Genomic DNA, 16,225 nt, shown 5'->3' on the forward strand with positions numbered 1-16,225 from the left:
GAACTCCAGATCATTCAGGAGGCTGAAGGGGTGAAAGATAGGATGTATAGAGAGGTAGTTACACCCAAGGGGCAGGACACAGGAAACTGGATGACAGCTAGAAAAGGGAAAGGGAGTAAGGAGACAGTGCAAAATACCCCTGTGGCCATCCCCCTCAACAACAGGTATATCACTTTGGATACTGTTGGGAGGGACAACGAGAGCAATGTCTCAGTGGTAGGGTCTCTTGCACTGAGTCTGGCTCTGTGACCCAAAAGGGAAGGGGGAGAAGAGGCGAGCTGCTGTGATAGGGTATTTGTTAGTTAGGGAAACAGAAAGGAGGTCCTCTTGGCAAAAACAAGATTCCCGGTTGTATGTTGCCTCCTAGGTGCCAGTGTCTGGGACATCTTGGATTGAGTCCTCAGCATTCTTAAGTGGGAGGGTGAACAGCCAGAGGCTGTTGACATTGGTACAACGAGTGACGAGGTTATGCAAAGGAAGTTCAGGGAGATAGATGCTAAGTTTTTGGGAAGGGCATCCAGGGTTGTGATATCAGGATTGCTACCCAGGCCACATGCTAGTGAGGTCAGTACTAGGAAGATTATACAGTTTAATAGAGGGCAAAGGAGTTGGTGTAGGAGGGAGTGCATAAGATCTTTGGATCATTGAGCACTCTTCCAGGGAAAGTGGGACCAGTACAGAAGAGACAATTTGCACCTGAACAGGAAGGGGACTAATATCTGAGTGGGAATGCTGCACAGTGGGGTTTAAATGAGAGTTGCAGTGGGATGGGAACCAGAGTGCCAGAACAGTTAGTGGAGAGGTTACTGAGACAGATATTGGTAAGACCTCAGATAAAGTCAGGAATTAAAAGGTTGAGCATGGTGCAAATAGTGTTCTGAGCTATGTATACTTCAATGCAAGAGGTATCATAGGCAGACGAGCTCAGAGCATGGATCAATACCTGGAATTATAATATTATAGCCATTAGTGAGACTTGGTTGCAGGAGGGATGGGACTGGCAGCTCAATAATCTGGGATAACATTGTTTTACATGTGACAGTGTGGGAGCGATTAAAGGAGGAGGGGTGGTGTTACTAGTTGGGAAAATGTCACGGCTGTGCTCTGTCAGGATAGACTGGAGAACTTGTTTAGTGAAGCATTATGGGTGGAACTGAGAAATAAGAAAGGTGCGATCACATAAATGGGGCTTTATTATATACTACCCAACAGTCAGAGGAATTTAGATCAAATCCGTAGAGAGATCGCAGACTTTTGGAAGAAACGCAAGGTTGTTATAGAAGGTGATTTTAACATTCTACATATTGACAAGGGATCCCACACTGTAAAAGGACTAGATGCTCCTCTGACTGGAGGCCTGTAACTAGAGGCACACCACAGGGACTGGTGCTGGGTCTGTTGTTGTTTGTCATCTATATCAATAATATAGATGATAATTGATGCACCGTCAATAACTCTCTGAGACATGAGGCAAGATATAGGCTTTTATTGACTGGAAGAAAGAACAAGCAGCAATTGACCACCATGCTACATCCTGGAGACTGAGGGCAGGGCTCAGGCCCCAATCGCCTTTATACCGGGGTCTGTGGGAGGAGCCACAGTCAGTGGGAGGAGCCACAGGAGCAGTCAGTGGGGGGGCGTGTCCAGACAGGTATATGTAATTCACCACAATAATGTAGTTAACTGGATCAGCAAATTTGCAGATGGCACCAAGATGGGGGGTGTAGTGGACAGTGAAGGCAGCTATCATGGCTGCAGAGATCCCTCATCAGCTAAGGGGAAAAAAATTGGCTGAGAAGTGGCAGGTGGAATTTAATGGAGGCAAGTGTGAGTACAGAAGATTGGATGTTATGTTGAAATTCTACAAGACGTTGGTGAGGCCTAATTTGGAATATTGTTTGCAGTTTTGGTCACCTACCTATATGAAAGATGTAAACAAGGTTGAAAGAGTACAGGAAATTTTACAAGGATTTTGCCAGGTCTGGAGGACCTGAGTTATAAGGAAAGATTGAACAGGTTAGGACCGTATTCATTAGAATATACAAGATCAAGAGGATATTTGATAGAGGTATACAACATTATGAAAGGTATAGATAGGGTAAATGCAAGCAGGCTCTTTCCACTGAGGTTGAATGGGTCTACAATCAGAGGTCATGGGTTAAAGGTGAAAGGTGAGATGTTTAAGGGGAATAAGAGAGGAAACTTCTTCACTCATAGGGTTGTGAGAGTGTGGAATGAGCTGCCAGCACAGCTGCTGCATGCAAGCTTGATTTTAATATTTAAGAGAGGTTTGGATAGGTACATGAATGGTAGACATATGGAGGGTTATGGTCCTGGTGCAGGTCAATGGGAGTAGGAAGTTTAAATGGTTTGGCATGAACTACCTGTGCCAAAGGGCCTGTTTCTGTGCTGAACTTCTGTGATTCCCTGATTCATGGAGATGACTTGAGCATCTAATACTCAACATTGGAGAGTCTGCTTTGAACATATCAGGTGACAATTTGCACAGAAAAAGCACTTTCATTCATTTGTATTGAAAGGAAAAGGTCAAAATTAGATTACTTACATATTTTCAAACTAATTGAGTTCAATTAAAGATGCTTAAATTTTTGTTTCTAAATTGTTCAAATAGTATTTTTAAATTATTGTAATTATTCAGTCAATTTTTTGAGTATTTCTGAATGTCAGAGACATTCAAAAAACACTCAAAGTTTGGCTAGCTTTACATTTGGCTAAGTCTGGGAGTGTTAGTTAGCCCTCAATTAATACTTCTCAAATGTTTAATGAGTTGGACTTGTTCTTGTTCACATGATGCACAGAACTTCCACACTCAAGCAGGGTCTAACCACTGAATATCAAACTAACACTTTATTAGGTGTTGATCCTAAATACATAAGAAAAGACACATCACGTTCATCTGTAGCAAAAGCAAAAACATTTCAGCTAGTAGGTTATCTCGGGCCATTAACATACTGTAGTCAAACTCTACAGCTGTCACACAAAAATGTGAACTAATGGTCCAGTGAATACAAGAATTTCACCTGCTCAGAATGTTACAATTGTCCCTTGATTCCAATAGGTTCACTCTATTAGTAATTTTAAGATTTTGAGATTTTTCAGCTCCAATAATAGAGAAAACTGCACCACAAATTTTTTTCTGTACATCAAATCGCCACCCTTATCCGATGACAAGATTCAGCATGTCAATTCTACTAATGAAGTTTCCTTCTGAGCTGGAACAGAAGTACATGTTGATATCTATTACTGTGTCATACTTAATACTTCTCTAGATGAATATGTGCAGTGATAACAATAACAGATGTCTGGGATGGTGAGATTATTTCAGCACTCACTAAACATGAAATTAAAATGTATCCTTGCATTACTGGTTAAAGAAGAACCATTCCTGATTTGTCCTCCTCTGGGAAAAAGTAATCATTTTGGATGACTAAACATATGCAGGAAGTGTTCAATTATAATTGGCTAATCATATCTGACCCCATCATTATTCGGCAAGTTTCAAGCTGTAATAGCGTCACACTAACCTCTACTATGGATATGTTAGCATCATCCCTGATGAAGATGGCAGAGTTTATCATCAAAACATCCAGTGAAATTGATACCTGTACCTGACTGGAAGCCCAAGAAAAGTTATTCATGTTGGCATGCCTCCTATATGAACATTTATGTGGGCTCCATTTCAGATACCCTTGAATTGCCATCATAGACAGTGAGTTTTGGGTGAAGACAACAGAAGATCCTCAACTACACTCTCTCACACTCCTCCTCTGCTCTTGAAAATCAATGATGTCCAACATGGCCTCTGACAAAGGAAGCAAGCACTTAACAGTGAGATTTCTGCCTGAGTGAGTCTTTCCCAGTCTCATCTTTTTTTATGAGCCATCAGCTTAAAAATCAGCTAATGAAAGATGAGTAAATTATTTCTCCTTTGCACTAAAATGTGTTTTGTCTTATGGTTATAACACAGAAGGAAGCCATTCTTTCTGCCCACTGGATCTATTCTGGCTCCCAAGGTATCAATAACATTCCTCCTCCTATTTCCCTGTACTGCTATAACTTTTTTCCTCTCACATTCCCCTTTGACTTGTTTTGCCATTAACTTACACCGAAGGATGAGCTTTAGAGCAACCTAACCTACTGCCATGTCTTTGTGAAGCTGGAGGAAACTGGAAGGTCCTGAGGCAAATGTTCACTGCCACAGAAAGTGTGTGCAAATACCACACAAACTGATTCCAAAGTCAGGATTGAACACAGATCTGTTGAGTTAGGAGGCAAAAAGCCTTGAAAGAATAGCTTAAAACTATTGGCAGAACCACCCCTGAAGTCAAAAATCAGAAGCAAACTGAAAAGTCAGTCTTTTCCTTTCTGTGTAGCTTGGCTGCCTTGCCAATTATCTATAGGCTGAATTACACATCTTCTCCCAAACCTATAACTCTCACCACCTAAAAAAAGGAAAGGCCAATAGATGCATCGTAGCATTGCCATCAAGCTCCTGGGACAAAGTCTAATTCTATCTGCAGTTGGAAGGTCTTATTATTGGCAGGTCAAAATCAATATAACTCCTACCTTGAATCCTTGTCAGAACATCTTCACTAAATAAAGTGCAGCTCCAGTAGTGCACTGTAACTTAAGGACAACTTGAGAATGATCCATATCTGTTTATCATGCTGGCATTTCTCAAACCAGTAGACTGAATGTTTAAATGTTTCCAGAGCAAATAGGGACAATCTCAAATCTTTCACGTATACTTGCAAACTTCTGTTGAACAGCTGTCCTTTCTCACAAGTGTCAGAGGCTGGACAATTGCCTTAACGCAAGGTCTCGAACCAAAACATTGCATAACTCTTTGCCACCGCAGATGCTGCCTGACCTGCTGAGCTCCTTTGGCAGCTCAGTTCTAGCATCATTAGCTTGCAGACGGAATGCTGTGCTGTCCCTACGGAGATATTATTAACATTACTATCACCAGGTTGGAAAGAGCTAGAGACACTGAAATATACAAGCACAGTGAACTTACTTCCGCTGGTATAATCAGATCACCATGATGGTATTAGATAGTGGAGTTGCATCAAGGGACTGAGTGGCCAACTCCTGACTCTAGTTCTTCTTTTGCGTTGTCAGTCTTCAGTCATTGTAAAAGACACAAGTTAACGTACTCCTCACCTAGCACAGAGTATACTTTCTTGTAAATGTCACTGGAGAACAAATTGTGAGAACCCTTGCTGATCTTTCCAGTCCTGAATTCAAAACCATCCTAAGGCACTCAGGTTAAACTCAACTCACTCAGCGTTGCACACATTATACCGAGACTCCAAAGCCCCACAGCAAAATGAAATTACTATTGGGATAACAAATCAAAATGTTTCAGTGAAGATGATCAATATAACCAGATACTCACATATTTTTCCTTCTATAATTCATATAGAACATGTTCTACTCAGGACAAAAGCTTTTGCATAAACCTTTCTTCTGAGGAAATGGAAGATAAAGAGTATTTTTTTTTTATATTGGGACTGAAAATGCCACTATTATGTTAAATAAAATGTGATAAACATGAGCTGTGCTGGCTTTACCATTCTGTGACAAAAATATAAGGAATGTCATCTGACAATCTGAATATTATGAGAGGGTGAATAAATTCTGACGTTTAAAAAAAAATATTTTACAGTTCAAACACCAGGAAATCTGCAGATGTTGGAAATTCAAACAACACACACAAAATGCTGGTGGAATACAGCAGGCCAGGCAGCATCTATAGGGAGAAGCGCTGTCGACGATAGATGCTGCCTGGCCTGCTGTGTTCCACCAGCATTTTGTGTGTGTTGTTTTTTTACAGTTCATAGCTTAAGTCTGTCTGTAACTTGGAAACAAAACTGTAGATCATCCATGGAATACAAAGTTTCAAATTCGTATCAATCAACTAAGCTCAGGAAAAATGTAACAATTGCAAGTTAACATACATTTTTCCTAATGCTTTCAATAGTGAATGTGTTTCAGTAACAGACTTACCAGTTAGGTTCACATGTGGTGCCAATTGGACTAACAGTGTAACTGCTCCAGCCGAAGGTGGGTGGGATGGTCCAGATGAAAGAAAACACCCAAATGAAGACAATGCCAAGGGCAGCATGCTTTCCTTGCAAACGGACATTACCCAATGGTCGGCAGATCACAAAATACCGCTCAAAGGCTAACACTGCTAATGACCAAAGTGCCACAATCCCTGAAAAACAGACACAGAACCCTAATAATCACATCTGTAATTTCTATTTATGTAATTGTGTTCACACAAGTATACAAAGTATCTAAAGTATACCATCCATACAACATTCCATTGCTATGTAGACTTTTAATCAAACAGTGTCATTCAAGCAGGTTAAACAATTCTTTGTTCAATCATCCCTTACTATGGTACATAAATATCTCCCACCAAAATGCAGGAAAATAATTTATTCATAACTGGAACCAAGATAAATTGGTGATTTACAAAAAATTGTAAATAATCTCACTGATATAAAAGGTTCTGAGGATCACACACAAAATGCTGGAGGAACTCAGCAAGTCCAACAGCATCTATGGACAGGAGTAAACAGTCGAAGTTTCAGGCTGAGACCCTTCATCATCAGGATTCACTGGGATTAAGGGTCTCGGCCCAAAACATCGACTGTTTATTCCCCTCTATAGATGCTGTCTGTATTGCTGAATTCCTCTAGCATTTTGTGTGTGTTGCTCACTGAAGTTACAATCTTTTCAGTTCAATAGATCCACTTAATCCAAACTAATAATCTCAGTAGATGAAAAGTTGTGTTACTTAATAAATAAATAACGTTCTCAATAAATATGACTCACCAGCTAGACTCCTCTCTCCACCCATGCAGTCACCGGTGGAAATGTTTTTGATTTAGAATTTCCTTATCAAGCCATCATCTACCACCTTCACCTCCTGTCCTGATAATACTACTAAATCCTAAACATCAAAAATCATTTTAGGAAGGTAAATGAGATGCTTGTTCAGCAAGCGTCTCTTTGAATATATGAGGCTTTCACATTGAACCACAGTGAATAACAATGCGTAACATAATTTATTGAATTTGCCAGATCAATCTGCAGGGAATATCAGAAATGACTGCTCCTTATTTACAAGTCCAAAATGAACAAGCTGAAATTCCTACTGTAAATATTCATCAGTATCATTCAATGTAAGTAGGTTATTTGATGAAACACTCAACAAAATGTTCCTTCAATAAAAATATTATCAAGAATATTGCACACTAACATAAATAATTCTCAGTGATTGATGGCATAGAAACAACTCGTGATATTTTCTGCTCATACTCTCCTGAGGTCTGAGGTTCCCACCTGCTTTAAGAAGGTCACTATCAGCCCAGTATGGAAGAAGAGCAAGGTAACATGTCTTTCCACTATGATGACTTGATGGTTCTGAGATCCACCATCATGAAATGCTTCAGGAGACAGCTCATGACACTCATCAGCTCCAGCCTCCTAGCCAAACCCTACCCACTGCAAAATGCCAGAAGAGGACTGGAGTGAGTTGCTCGTGGTGTGATCGGTCCAAGGATCTTCCACTAACTTGTGTTTTTAGATGATGAAATCAAAAGGCAAATCATAGATGAGAAAAGGGAGAAAGCCAAAACTAGATGAATGAAGAACTCCTGAATTAAAGACGTGGGAGTGAAGAATTTACCATTTGCATGATTTTCAATGCATATGATTCTTTTCTGAAGACCGGTTAGTCAACCCAGTGAAGAGTAACCCTTCCAGGAGGAGAGCCAAGGAGAGATGTTGGAAGAGAATGATTTGCTCCACCACGTCAAAGACTGCAAATCCAAACTGATTGAGTTGCCACTCTAAACTTTGAACCCCTCTCAGCAAATAAGGCTGCAGCTGCTTCTTTTACCTCAACGATCACGGAATCTAAATGAAAAGGAATTCATTGGAATGGAGGAAAGGGATATGGGTCAAATGTGGGCAAATAGATGGGTATTCTTGATTGGTATGAACAAGTTGGGCTGAAGGTCCTGTTGCCATGCTGTATTGTTCTCATTCATTGACCAAGTAGGAATAGCCGAATGGCCTATTCTACTTCCCACACTCCGGAGATTTTGATAACGCCTGGGCCCTCTAAGCATGTTTCCAGCCATTATTCAGGGACATGATTTGAATAAAGTGTATTTCCACTTGTGAAAGGGTTGAAAATGTTTAAGTTTTTGCTAAGACCTGAAAGAAAATTGAGTTGTCAACTTCAGGTAAGGTTGGAAGATCCCTTCACCTATTAGCTTTCAGTGAACAAGGATGCTCAGGCCTTTTTGATCATCATAACAAATACTCTGCTTTTCGGTTCATGCACCAAACCGAATAACCTTACATTTCATCACATCATTCCACCTACTTTATTCTCACACACACACTTTAGCTTATACATGTCCTTTTCAAATTGTCCACCCTCCTCATAATCCCATCTAATTCTGTATCCTCAGAACACACAAGTGAAATAAAAAGGGAATCAATTGGTTGTTGAAAAAAAACTGGCTAAAATTATATAAGCTATGTACTTCTGAAATCTCAAAGGCTGTTTCATTAAATTATAAAGTTTTATGTCTAGTATTGACAAAAAGTTGTTTTGTCACAGTGAACTCATGAAGGACTGGACCCAGGTGCGGAGAAATGGCAGGATCCCTAGGAAGTGAGAGAAACAAGAGTTTAATGTTGGAATCAGAGCCTTGGAGGAGGGACTGAGCGACACCACGGGGTAATTTGTCCTCTCAGACACAACCCTGCTCACAGGAACTGCAGACGGCAGGCTCATGTCTCAAACCAGGAGCAGAGGAAAGGCAGGATCCCCGAGAAGAGATAGAAACAAGAAATTAAACACTGGAATACCAACGGAGCCCCAGAGGAGCAACTGAACACCACCACAAGACAATTCATTCTGTCCAACACAATGATCCTCTTGCGGCACTGAATGGGAGACCTCTTTAAATGATTATAGACCTTGGGAAACATATGCCAGCCACAATTAACTTGACAAGGTTAATCCAAAAACACAAGATTTAACAACTCTAGTTAAGATACTGATTAGAAAATACAGGTGTTCAAAAACCCCAGAAACTCAACAATCTACGGTAAGCCATAAGGCCCATGACATGTTTTGGCACATTGGGAAGCACACCAAAATACTGTCCAATCCTACTCGTTATTTTTCACCTAGCAATTTTAAGAAGAGTATTGTTTAAGGTAGGGGCATAATAACAAGCAAAGCTTAAATAGAGTACATCAACAGTCATGAACAGTAGTGATCAAAGCAGAGAATCTGCTGATGAGTAGGAGACAGTGAACAGCCAGAGGTCTGATAGCTTGACAGAGAACATTAACAGTTTTGGGCTTACTTTTTTCTGATTTCCTCTTCCCCAAAGACACTGTTTGCTGCTGTCCTCCTCAATATTTCCAGCTTCAAATCCCGACTTTCCATTCTAGTTTGTTGCTTTCCAGACTTCTACAATTGTTCACGCTTACTATCACACACAAATAGAGTGCATTTATAGTGATCACTGGTCCCTAGTTTCTAGGGCTTGTACAATTTACTTCACACTTCAAGGATCCATCTCCTATCAATTCCAGAATCTTAAACTGCTTGCACCACCACCGTCCTTCCCATTCCCGAATCACAGCTCTTACTCCCAGACCAATTCCCATCTTGGCAACTAACTTTAATATATCAACTCTGTCACATCATGAACGGTACCGCTAAAGATTTTAATTACTTGCGGACTGACTGCTCTTAAAGTCAGCAAATATTTCATAGTTCCATCCAAATATTTGCCAGCAAAAATGAACAAAGATAACCATGTGCACAGCAATCCATGTGCAAATACTGCCAGGAAAGGATGAAGATTAGTTTTATTCACATTAAAAACCATTGCAAATACTTTGTTCTCTCAATCAATTCAGAAAAGTCACTTTGAATATCAGCAATCTCCCTAACAGTTTTTTCTTTTGGCTGAAAAGTCTTCCAGCATCAGTTAGCTGAATTGCCACAACCTAGGCTAATTACTCAAACTCTGATACCCTTACAGTTCCTCAAGGTTGTTAGAGCTGGGGATGGTAGTGGGGATAAGCTCCCAGTACCGATTAAATGTTCCCAATTGTGTGTGCCTCAAATATCCTCTGACAACCAGGTCCAGCCCCTGGCCTTCACATGTGGCTTAGCTACTAAGCCCGGCAGAACTGTTTCTACTGACAGGAGAAAGGAAAAAGCCGGGTTACTGGCACCTTAAAACCCGTCACTTCGGGCAGATGGGGTCGTCTCGTCGCGGTTTGCAACTCATCTAGGAGAAGGAAAACTCTGATCTCACACCTCCGCTGCCTTGCGGCTATACCCACTCAAGGGGAAGGCTTCAGGTGTAATCTCAGAAGAAATATCCGAAGCTGAAGTCCCTAAGGCAGTCCCAGACAGAGTTCAATAATGACTGGCAACTCCTGCGACGCCACTGATGCCGAATTGTATCGGTCTCTGTCATTCCTTTAGACTTCTCGGCTGCGTGGAGAGGGGGAGCTTGGTGCAAGGGCAGCAGCTTGCTCTCCATAACACACTGCCCTGGTTTGCACGTTATGTAGACAGCTGGCAAGTGACGTCCATGGTCACTTTTTGTTTCCTTTAGTCAAATTAAAAATTATAAAGCCAAATCATTTAATTGCATATGGTGTGCTGTCTATTATTTTGTGGTGCTGATTTGTAACAGGGGAACTGATCACAAACAGGAGGTTTTAGACCTCAGATTCCATATGTTTGGTGGGGCCAGAAACTGTCTTCCCTAGACTAACGCCGCCAGCCGAACCTGAGGGTCACACACGTTTTGAGTTCACTTAGTCCTTTTATTCTCCTTCCATAGGAAGGAAGTGGGGGCTGAGGAATGGGTGGAAAACTGATTCACCTGAATTGAGGTCGTATTAGCTAGAAAGAGAATTTGGATAAACTTAGATTTCTCTGTCTGGAGTGCCAAAGGCCGAGGAGTGAGCTCACGGCGTGTAAAGCATTATAAAGAGCGTAGATAGGGAAGATAGTCAGCGTCATTTTCCCAGAGTGGAAATGTTAAATACTAGAAAGCCTAAGTTTAAGGCTGAGGGGTAAAGTTTAAAGGAGAGTTGTGAGGGAGTATTTTTTTTTCTTATTAAACAGAGTGTCAGTTATCTGGAATGCGCAGGCACATAAAGAACTATTCTTAAAGACAGGTGCAGTATATTGCAAAATCTGAAAATATTCCAAAAAGCTTTACATCTGATAAAGAACGTTTGAAGGGGTGCAATGTAGGGAATGTGCCTGTCCATTTGTGCTTAGGAAGTCCATCATTTGATAATGTGAGAAGAGCAGAGAATTTTGTGGTGATATTGTTTAAAGAAGAAAGGTTTGGGACTTCTAGAGAGCTCCACTACACTTGCTAAAAATGGTGCCGTGGGATCCTTCGTGCCCATCTGGGTGGCATCCCAGCTGTGATCGCGTACTTGACACTGGAGCCCTCTGTGGTGCTGCACTGGAGCATGGACACAAGAGATTCTGCAGTTGCTGGAAATTCAAAGTAGGTCACACGAAACTCAGCATCTATGAAGGGGAATGAATACTCAACGTTTCTAACGGAGCCCATCCGTCAGGAGTGTGAGACTAGCTTTTAGTGGCTCGACTGCAGAATGGCCCAATGAACTCACAACGTTGCTTCCAGGGTTATGAGTGGTACACTGACCGAGCCACACCTGGCACTGTAAAAGTCAAAGACGGTGTGACAAGGCCAATCTCCATCTGCCAAGCTAGATATTTCACACCTCTGACCATCTGTCCATCAGGCAGGGACAACATGGGATGTCCTAGAGGCCTTGAGTGAGAAGGAGAAAATGGAACATGAGAGGTGATTCCACAAGCTGACCCCCATTCCCATTTCCTTTCACCATATCTCCTTACCTGCCCATCACCTCCTCTGGTACTCCTCACACCTTTTCTCATTTCCATGGCCTTCTGTCCTCTCCTACCAGATTCCCCCTTCTCCAGCCCTATATCTCTTTCACCAATCAACTTCCCAGCTCTCTACTTCACCCCTCTCTCCCGCCTCCCAATTTCACCTATCTCCTTGTGTTCCTCCCAATCCCTTCTTCTTACTGACTCCTCATCTTTTTCTCTCCAGTCCTGATGAAGTGCCTCAGTCCAAAACGTCAACTGTACTCTTTTCCATAGATGCGTGTGTGTGTGTGTGTGTGTGTGTGTGTGTGTTTTTGCTCGGATTTCCATCATCTGCAGATTTTCTTTTCTTTGTCAACATTATTTGGCAGAATGTTTCATTGCCAGAGCTCACAATCACCGAGGCCTCTCCTAGCTCAGAGTGAAGGGGACCCTTCCTATCTGATTCAATGCCACCCTGTGCCAGCTTCGAGATGGATGTGGTGCGGATAAGATGATCATCTACCTCCTCATGGAATATATGTTTCCGAAGATTGTCCAGAGAGGAATGCAGTGGTCCTTGACAAGGTTCACCTAGAGCAACTGTGTAACACAATCCTCTGTGATACATCAGCTCCTCCCAGCGAGGCATGCCAAGGTAAACATCACCTGCTGTTGGAGGATCATCAACCCCATGTATGACACACTTTGCTCTGCCCTAAACTTGCTGTGCCGCTAATCTCTTCCAGTGGAAGGAGATATCCGCAAATGAATGCCATATTCCAAGTCGATGGATTGGATGCAGAGAGATGTAACGAACTTTGGTGCAGCCACTGCCCAGACTCAGTGAACATGGACCACAGTCAAAGGTTCCGCTATCATTGTTTATCAATGGGCTGGGACTTGTGTGCAACCTTCTCAAATATTTCACCGTTGTGTTGTTTAAGGAGGAAGCTTGAGTGGTGTTAATGCGTTGTAAAGAAATGTGGTGAATTAAGTATAGATAAAGATCAGACTTGATTGAATTAATTGCATATATGAAGAATAAATTATATTCTTTAAAAAAGATGGTTTCACTACAAAACACTGCACATCCTGGTGATTCTGTTTAAAGGTTATCATACTGAATGCTCACTTTCCTTCAGTATTTTCTGTTGTTGACAGTTGGAAGTGAGGAGGTGTACAGATACAAAGTAGGTTGGCTGTTGAGTAGTGTCCACAAACACCCTTGCTCTTAGACCCAGACCAAGGATTTGGCTGTGGACTTGAGGAAGGGGAGGTCAGGAGAACACAAACCAGTTCTCATTGTGGAAAGAGTCAGCAGCTTCAAGTTTCTGGTCATCAACATCTCAGCAGATCAATCTTGGGCTCAATACATTGATGCCATCATGAAGGCGGCACGCCAGTGACTATACTTCATTCGGACTTTGGAGAGATTTGGCACGTCACCAAAGACTAGCAAATGTTTACAGCTATATTGCGGAGAGTATACTGACCTGGTTGCTTCACAGCCAGGTATGGAGGCTCGCATTCACAGGATTACAGGAGAGTGCATTTCACGCGGGCACAACCCTCCCCACCATCGAGACAACCTCCAAGTGCAGTGCCTCAAAAAGGCAGCGTCCATCTGGGACGTGCCCTCCTCTCATTATTAAAAAGGTGCAGGAGATTGACGACCCACACTGAGCTTCTTTTCCTTCCGCCGTCAGATTTCTCAATGGTCCACGAACCCATGAACACTGTCTGTCAGAATCAGAATCAGGCTTATTATCACCGGCGCGTGACGTGAAATTTGTGAACTTAGCAGCTGCAGTTCAATGCAATACATAATCTAGCAGAGAGAAATAATAAATAAAATAAAAATAATAATAATACCGCTTTTGCACTGCAGCATTTATTTATTTGAGTTCTGTAACTGGTAGTAAAAGTTGTCTTGCACAGTTCTGCTGCCACAAATTTTACTGCATATTTCAGTGATAATGAAGCTGGTACTGATTTTCTGTTTCTCCTTACAACCCAATGATCAGGTAATACTCGTTTTATTTTGCTTTAACTAATTAAGTTTTTTTTTTAAAAGCAGAGTAGGGTCAGATGACATGCGGCGGCGGTGCAGAAGGGCGCGTTGAAATCCGTACTGGGTTGGTAGCTGGGCGCTCCTGTGTTCGCTTGGTGCCGCCCTCTGGTGTTCGCTCGATGGAAGAACATGCTAGACCAGGACAATTTACACTTGCCCCTCAGGGATTTGGGCTATATTTTTCTTTCTTTGTGGCTGTATGTTTTCTCAAACCGTAACCATGTGTGCTATGTGCAGGGTGCCGTGTGCGTTGGTGATGTATTTTGTACCTTGACCCCGGAGGAAGGCCGTTTGGGTTAGACTACATTCATGAACCGTTGAATGGCAAATAAGCTTGAACTTGAGCTTCATCTCTGAGCATCGCTCCACCCAAGCTACAATAAAAAGGCAGTATGAAGATTATTTGCATTATTGCTTTCACAGGGTGACAGCCTTATAGTGTTGCGCGTCTGTGATTTTGATCCTACAAAGCTCCGCTCACCTGCTCTACACTTGAGTCAAATTGCAATTGCAACGAACTCTTGTGCATTGGAAGAATGAAGTTCCCATTCTCCCCTGCGGACTAATATTTCGTTCTACTTCCACTCTCAGCTGAGGTATATCCAGTGTCTGCTTTTGCCTGATTAAAACAGCTTCTCCTCGCTATCAAGCCAAAACGGCTCGGCGTTCAAACTAAAGGCTAGTAGAAAGTTGACTTCAATTCTGCATCGTCCCCGTCGGGTTTTCCCCTGCTCTGGCGGTAAAAGCGAAAGTCCGCCCAGATGGTTTTGGGACACAAATTTTATATTTCGGCCCTTTGTTTCAACGTCTCTGGGAGCACTAGTTTACAGGACACGCTTACGTTTCTGAGAGCATCTTCTGTCGGTGAAACTTGGCTTGACGGAAAAGGGGTGGAGATTTGAATCGGTCTCAATAACTGCGAAGGAGGACCGCTGCAAAGCTCAGAAATAGCCACTATTGCAGCAGACGGTTCTGAAATGCCGGCTTTACCCTTCCCTTTGACTGCAAGAACAGATTCCTTCTCTGACTGTAGTATGTTCCAAGCAAGGTTTACCTTCACTCCATGTTTAATAAACACACGCCTAGCTTCAGGTCGACGCACATTTCGCTGCAGATTTGAAGCCTTCGCTCCACGCTCTGCGACGAAACGCGAGCTCTGCAATAAGTTTTTCAACTTGAAACTGAGGAGGGAGCAAAGGGATTGCGATTCATACTTCGGCGGCATGTCGGGGATGAACAACTGATAAAATCGATCAGATGATGCATTCTTAATAAACTTCTGTTGAAAATGCTTGGACTCCCAGAGATTCGCAATAGGTCTTTTTTCCTACTTAACCTGATACAGGAATGCTGTATTTTCACTGCAAATGCCCTGTGACAGAGGCACAGGGCACTAATCTTCCATCAAGTAATACAATCAGGCGAATAGAAATGTCCGTATAACGTTAAATTCCCAACATTACTCACTATTTTCTTCCCGGTTACCTTTACCTATAACAGTTGACAGCCACCTTACTTGATACAAGAAATAAAGCTGATGCCTAGTATCTTCAAAAAGAAATGTGACTTACCAAAAAAAGTTACGGAAAATCCTTCTAAAACACACGCCCATTCTCCCAGGACGAAATATCCATACAAGTTGGTGACAAAGCTCAGAGTCCCGCCGATAGTCGAGACGAGGAAATCAGCCAGGGATAAGTTGAGAATGATGTAATTCAGAGGCTGCCTCAGCTGCTTATATTTGTACGTCACCAACAACACGGTGAAGTTTTCAGAAAGTGATAAAAATGTCACGAAAAACATTAAAGTCGCCAGAAGTTTGAAGTTCCAGGATTCGATGGTGTTCAGGGGGCCGCTGAACGGGTCTGCTGGTGGGGAGATCGTGTTAGAGGGCAGGCTTGCGTTCACCGTACTTCCCCAAGAGGAATTCATCCTTTACGCACGCAGTTGGAGAAATTCGCCTTCAGCATCCACCAATCACTACGGGCTTGTTAATGTTGACCAAACCTCAGCCCCAGTGAACAAACGAATAATATATATAAACTATAGATTATTTGTTCCTTGCCTACTTCTCTGTTTAAAATGCGCCTGGAGTTCTGCGCAATTAGTTAAACTATCTCCAGGCAGGAAACATCTGACAGCATAGTCCTTGTCTGAAAAGGGAGGGGTACGAGGACCCCTTTTATACT

The 16,225-nt window shown here is 42.2% G+C and overlaps 1 protein-coding gene across 2 annotated transcripts in view; it reads right to left on the reverse strand.

The window, feature by feature from the left end:
* Positions 1-15,913, reverse strand: part of valopa (vertebrate ancient long opsin a) — a 36,176-nt gene extending 20,263 nt beyond the window's left edge. For both annotated transcript variants that reach the window (XM_073027525.1, XM_073027524.1), the window contains exons 1-2: positions 15,608-15,913; positions 6,031-6,241 (exon numbers count right to left, since the gene is read on the reverse strand). In XM_073027525.1, coding sequence (XP_072883626.1) covers positions 6,031-6,241; positions 15,608-15,839 — 443 coding nt within the window. In that variant the 5' untranslated portion in view covers positions 15,840-15,913. The remainder of the gene's footprint in view (positions 1-6,030; positions 6,242-15,607) is intronic.
* Positions 15,914-16,225: the final 312 nt, after the last annotated feature.

This window comes from Hemitrygon akajei, chromosome 23, assembly GCF_048418815.1.
Source record: "Hemitrygon akajei chromosome 23, sHemAka1.3, whole genome shotgun sequence".
Taxonomy (NCBI): Eukaryota; Metazoa; Chordata; class Chondrichthyes; order Myliobatiformes; family Dasyatidae; genus Hemitrygon; species Hemitrygon akajei.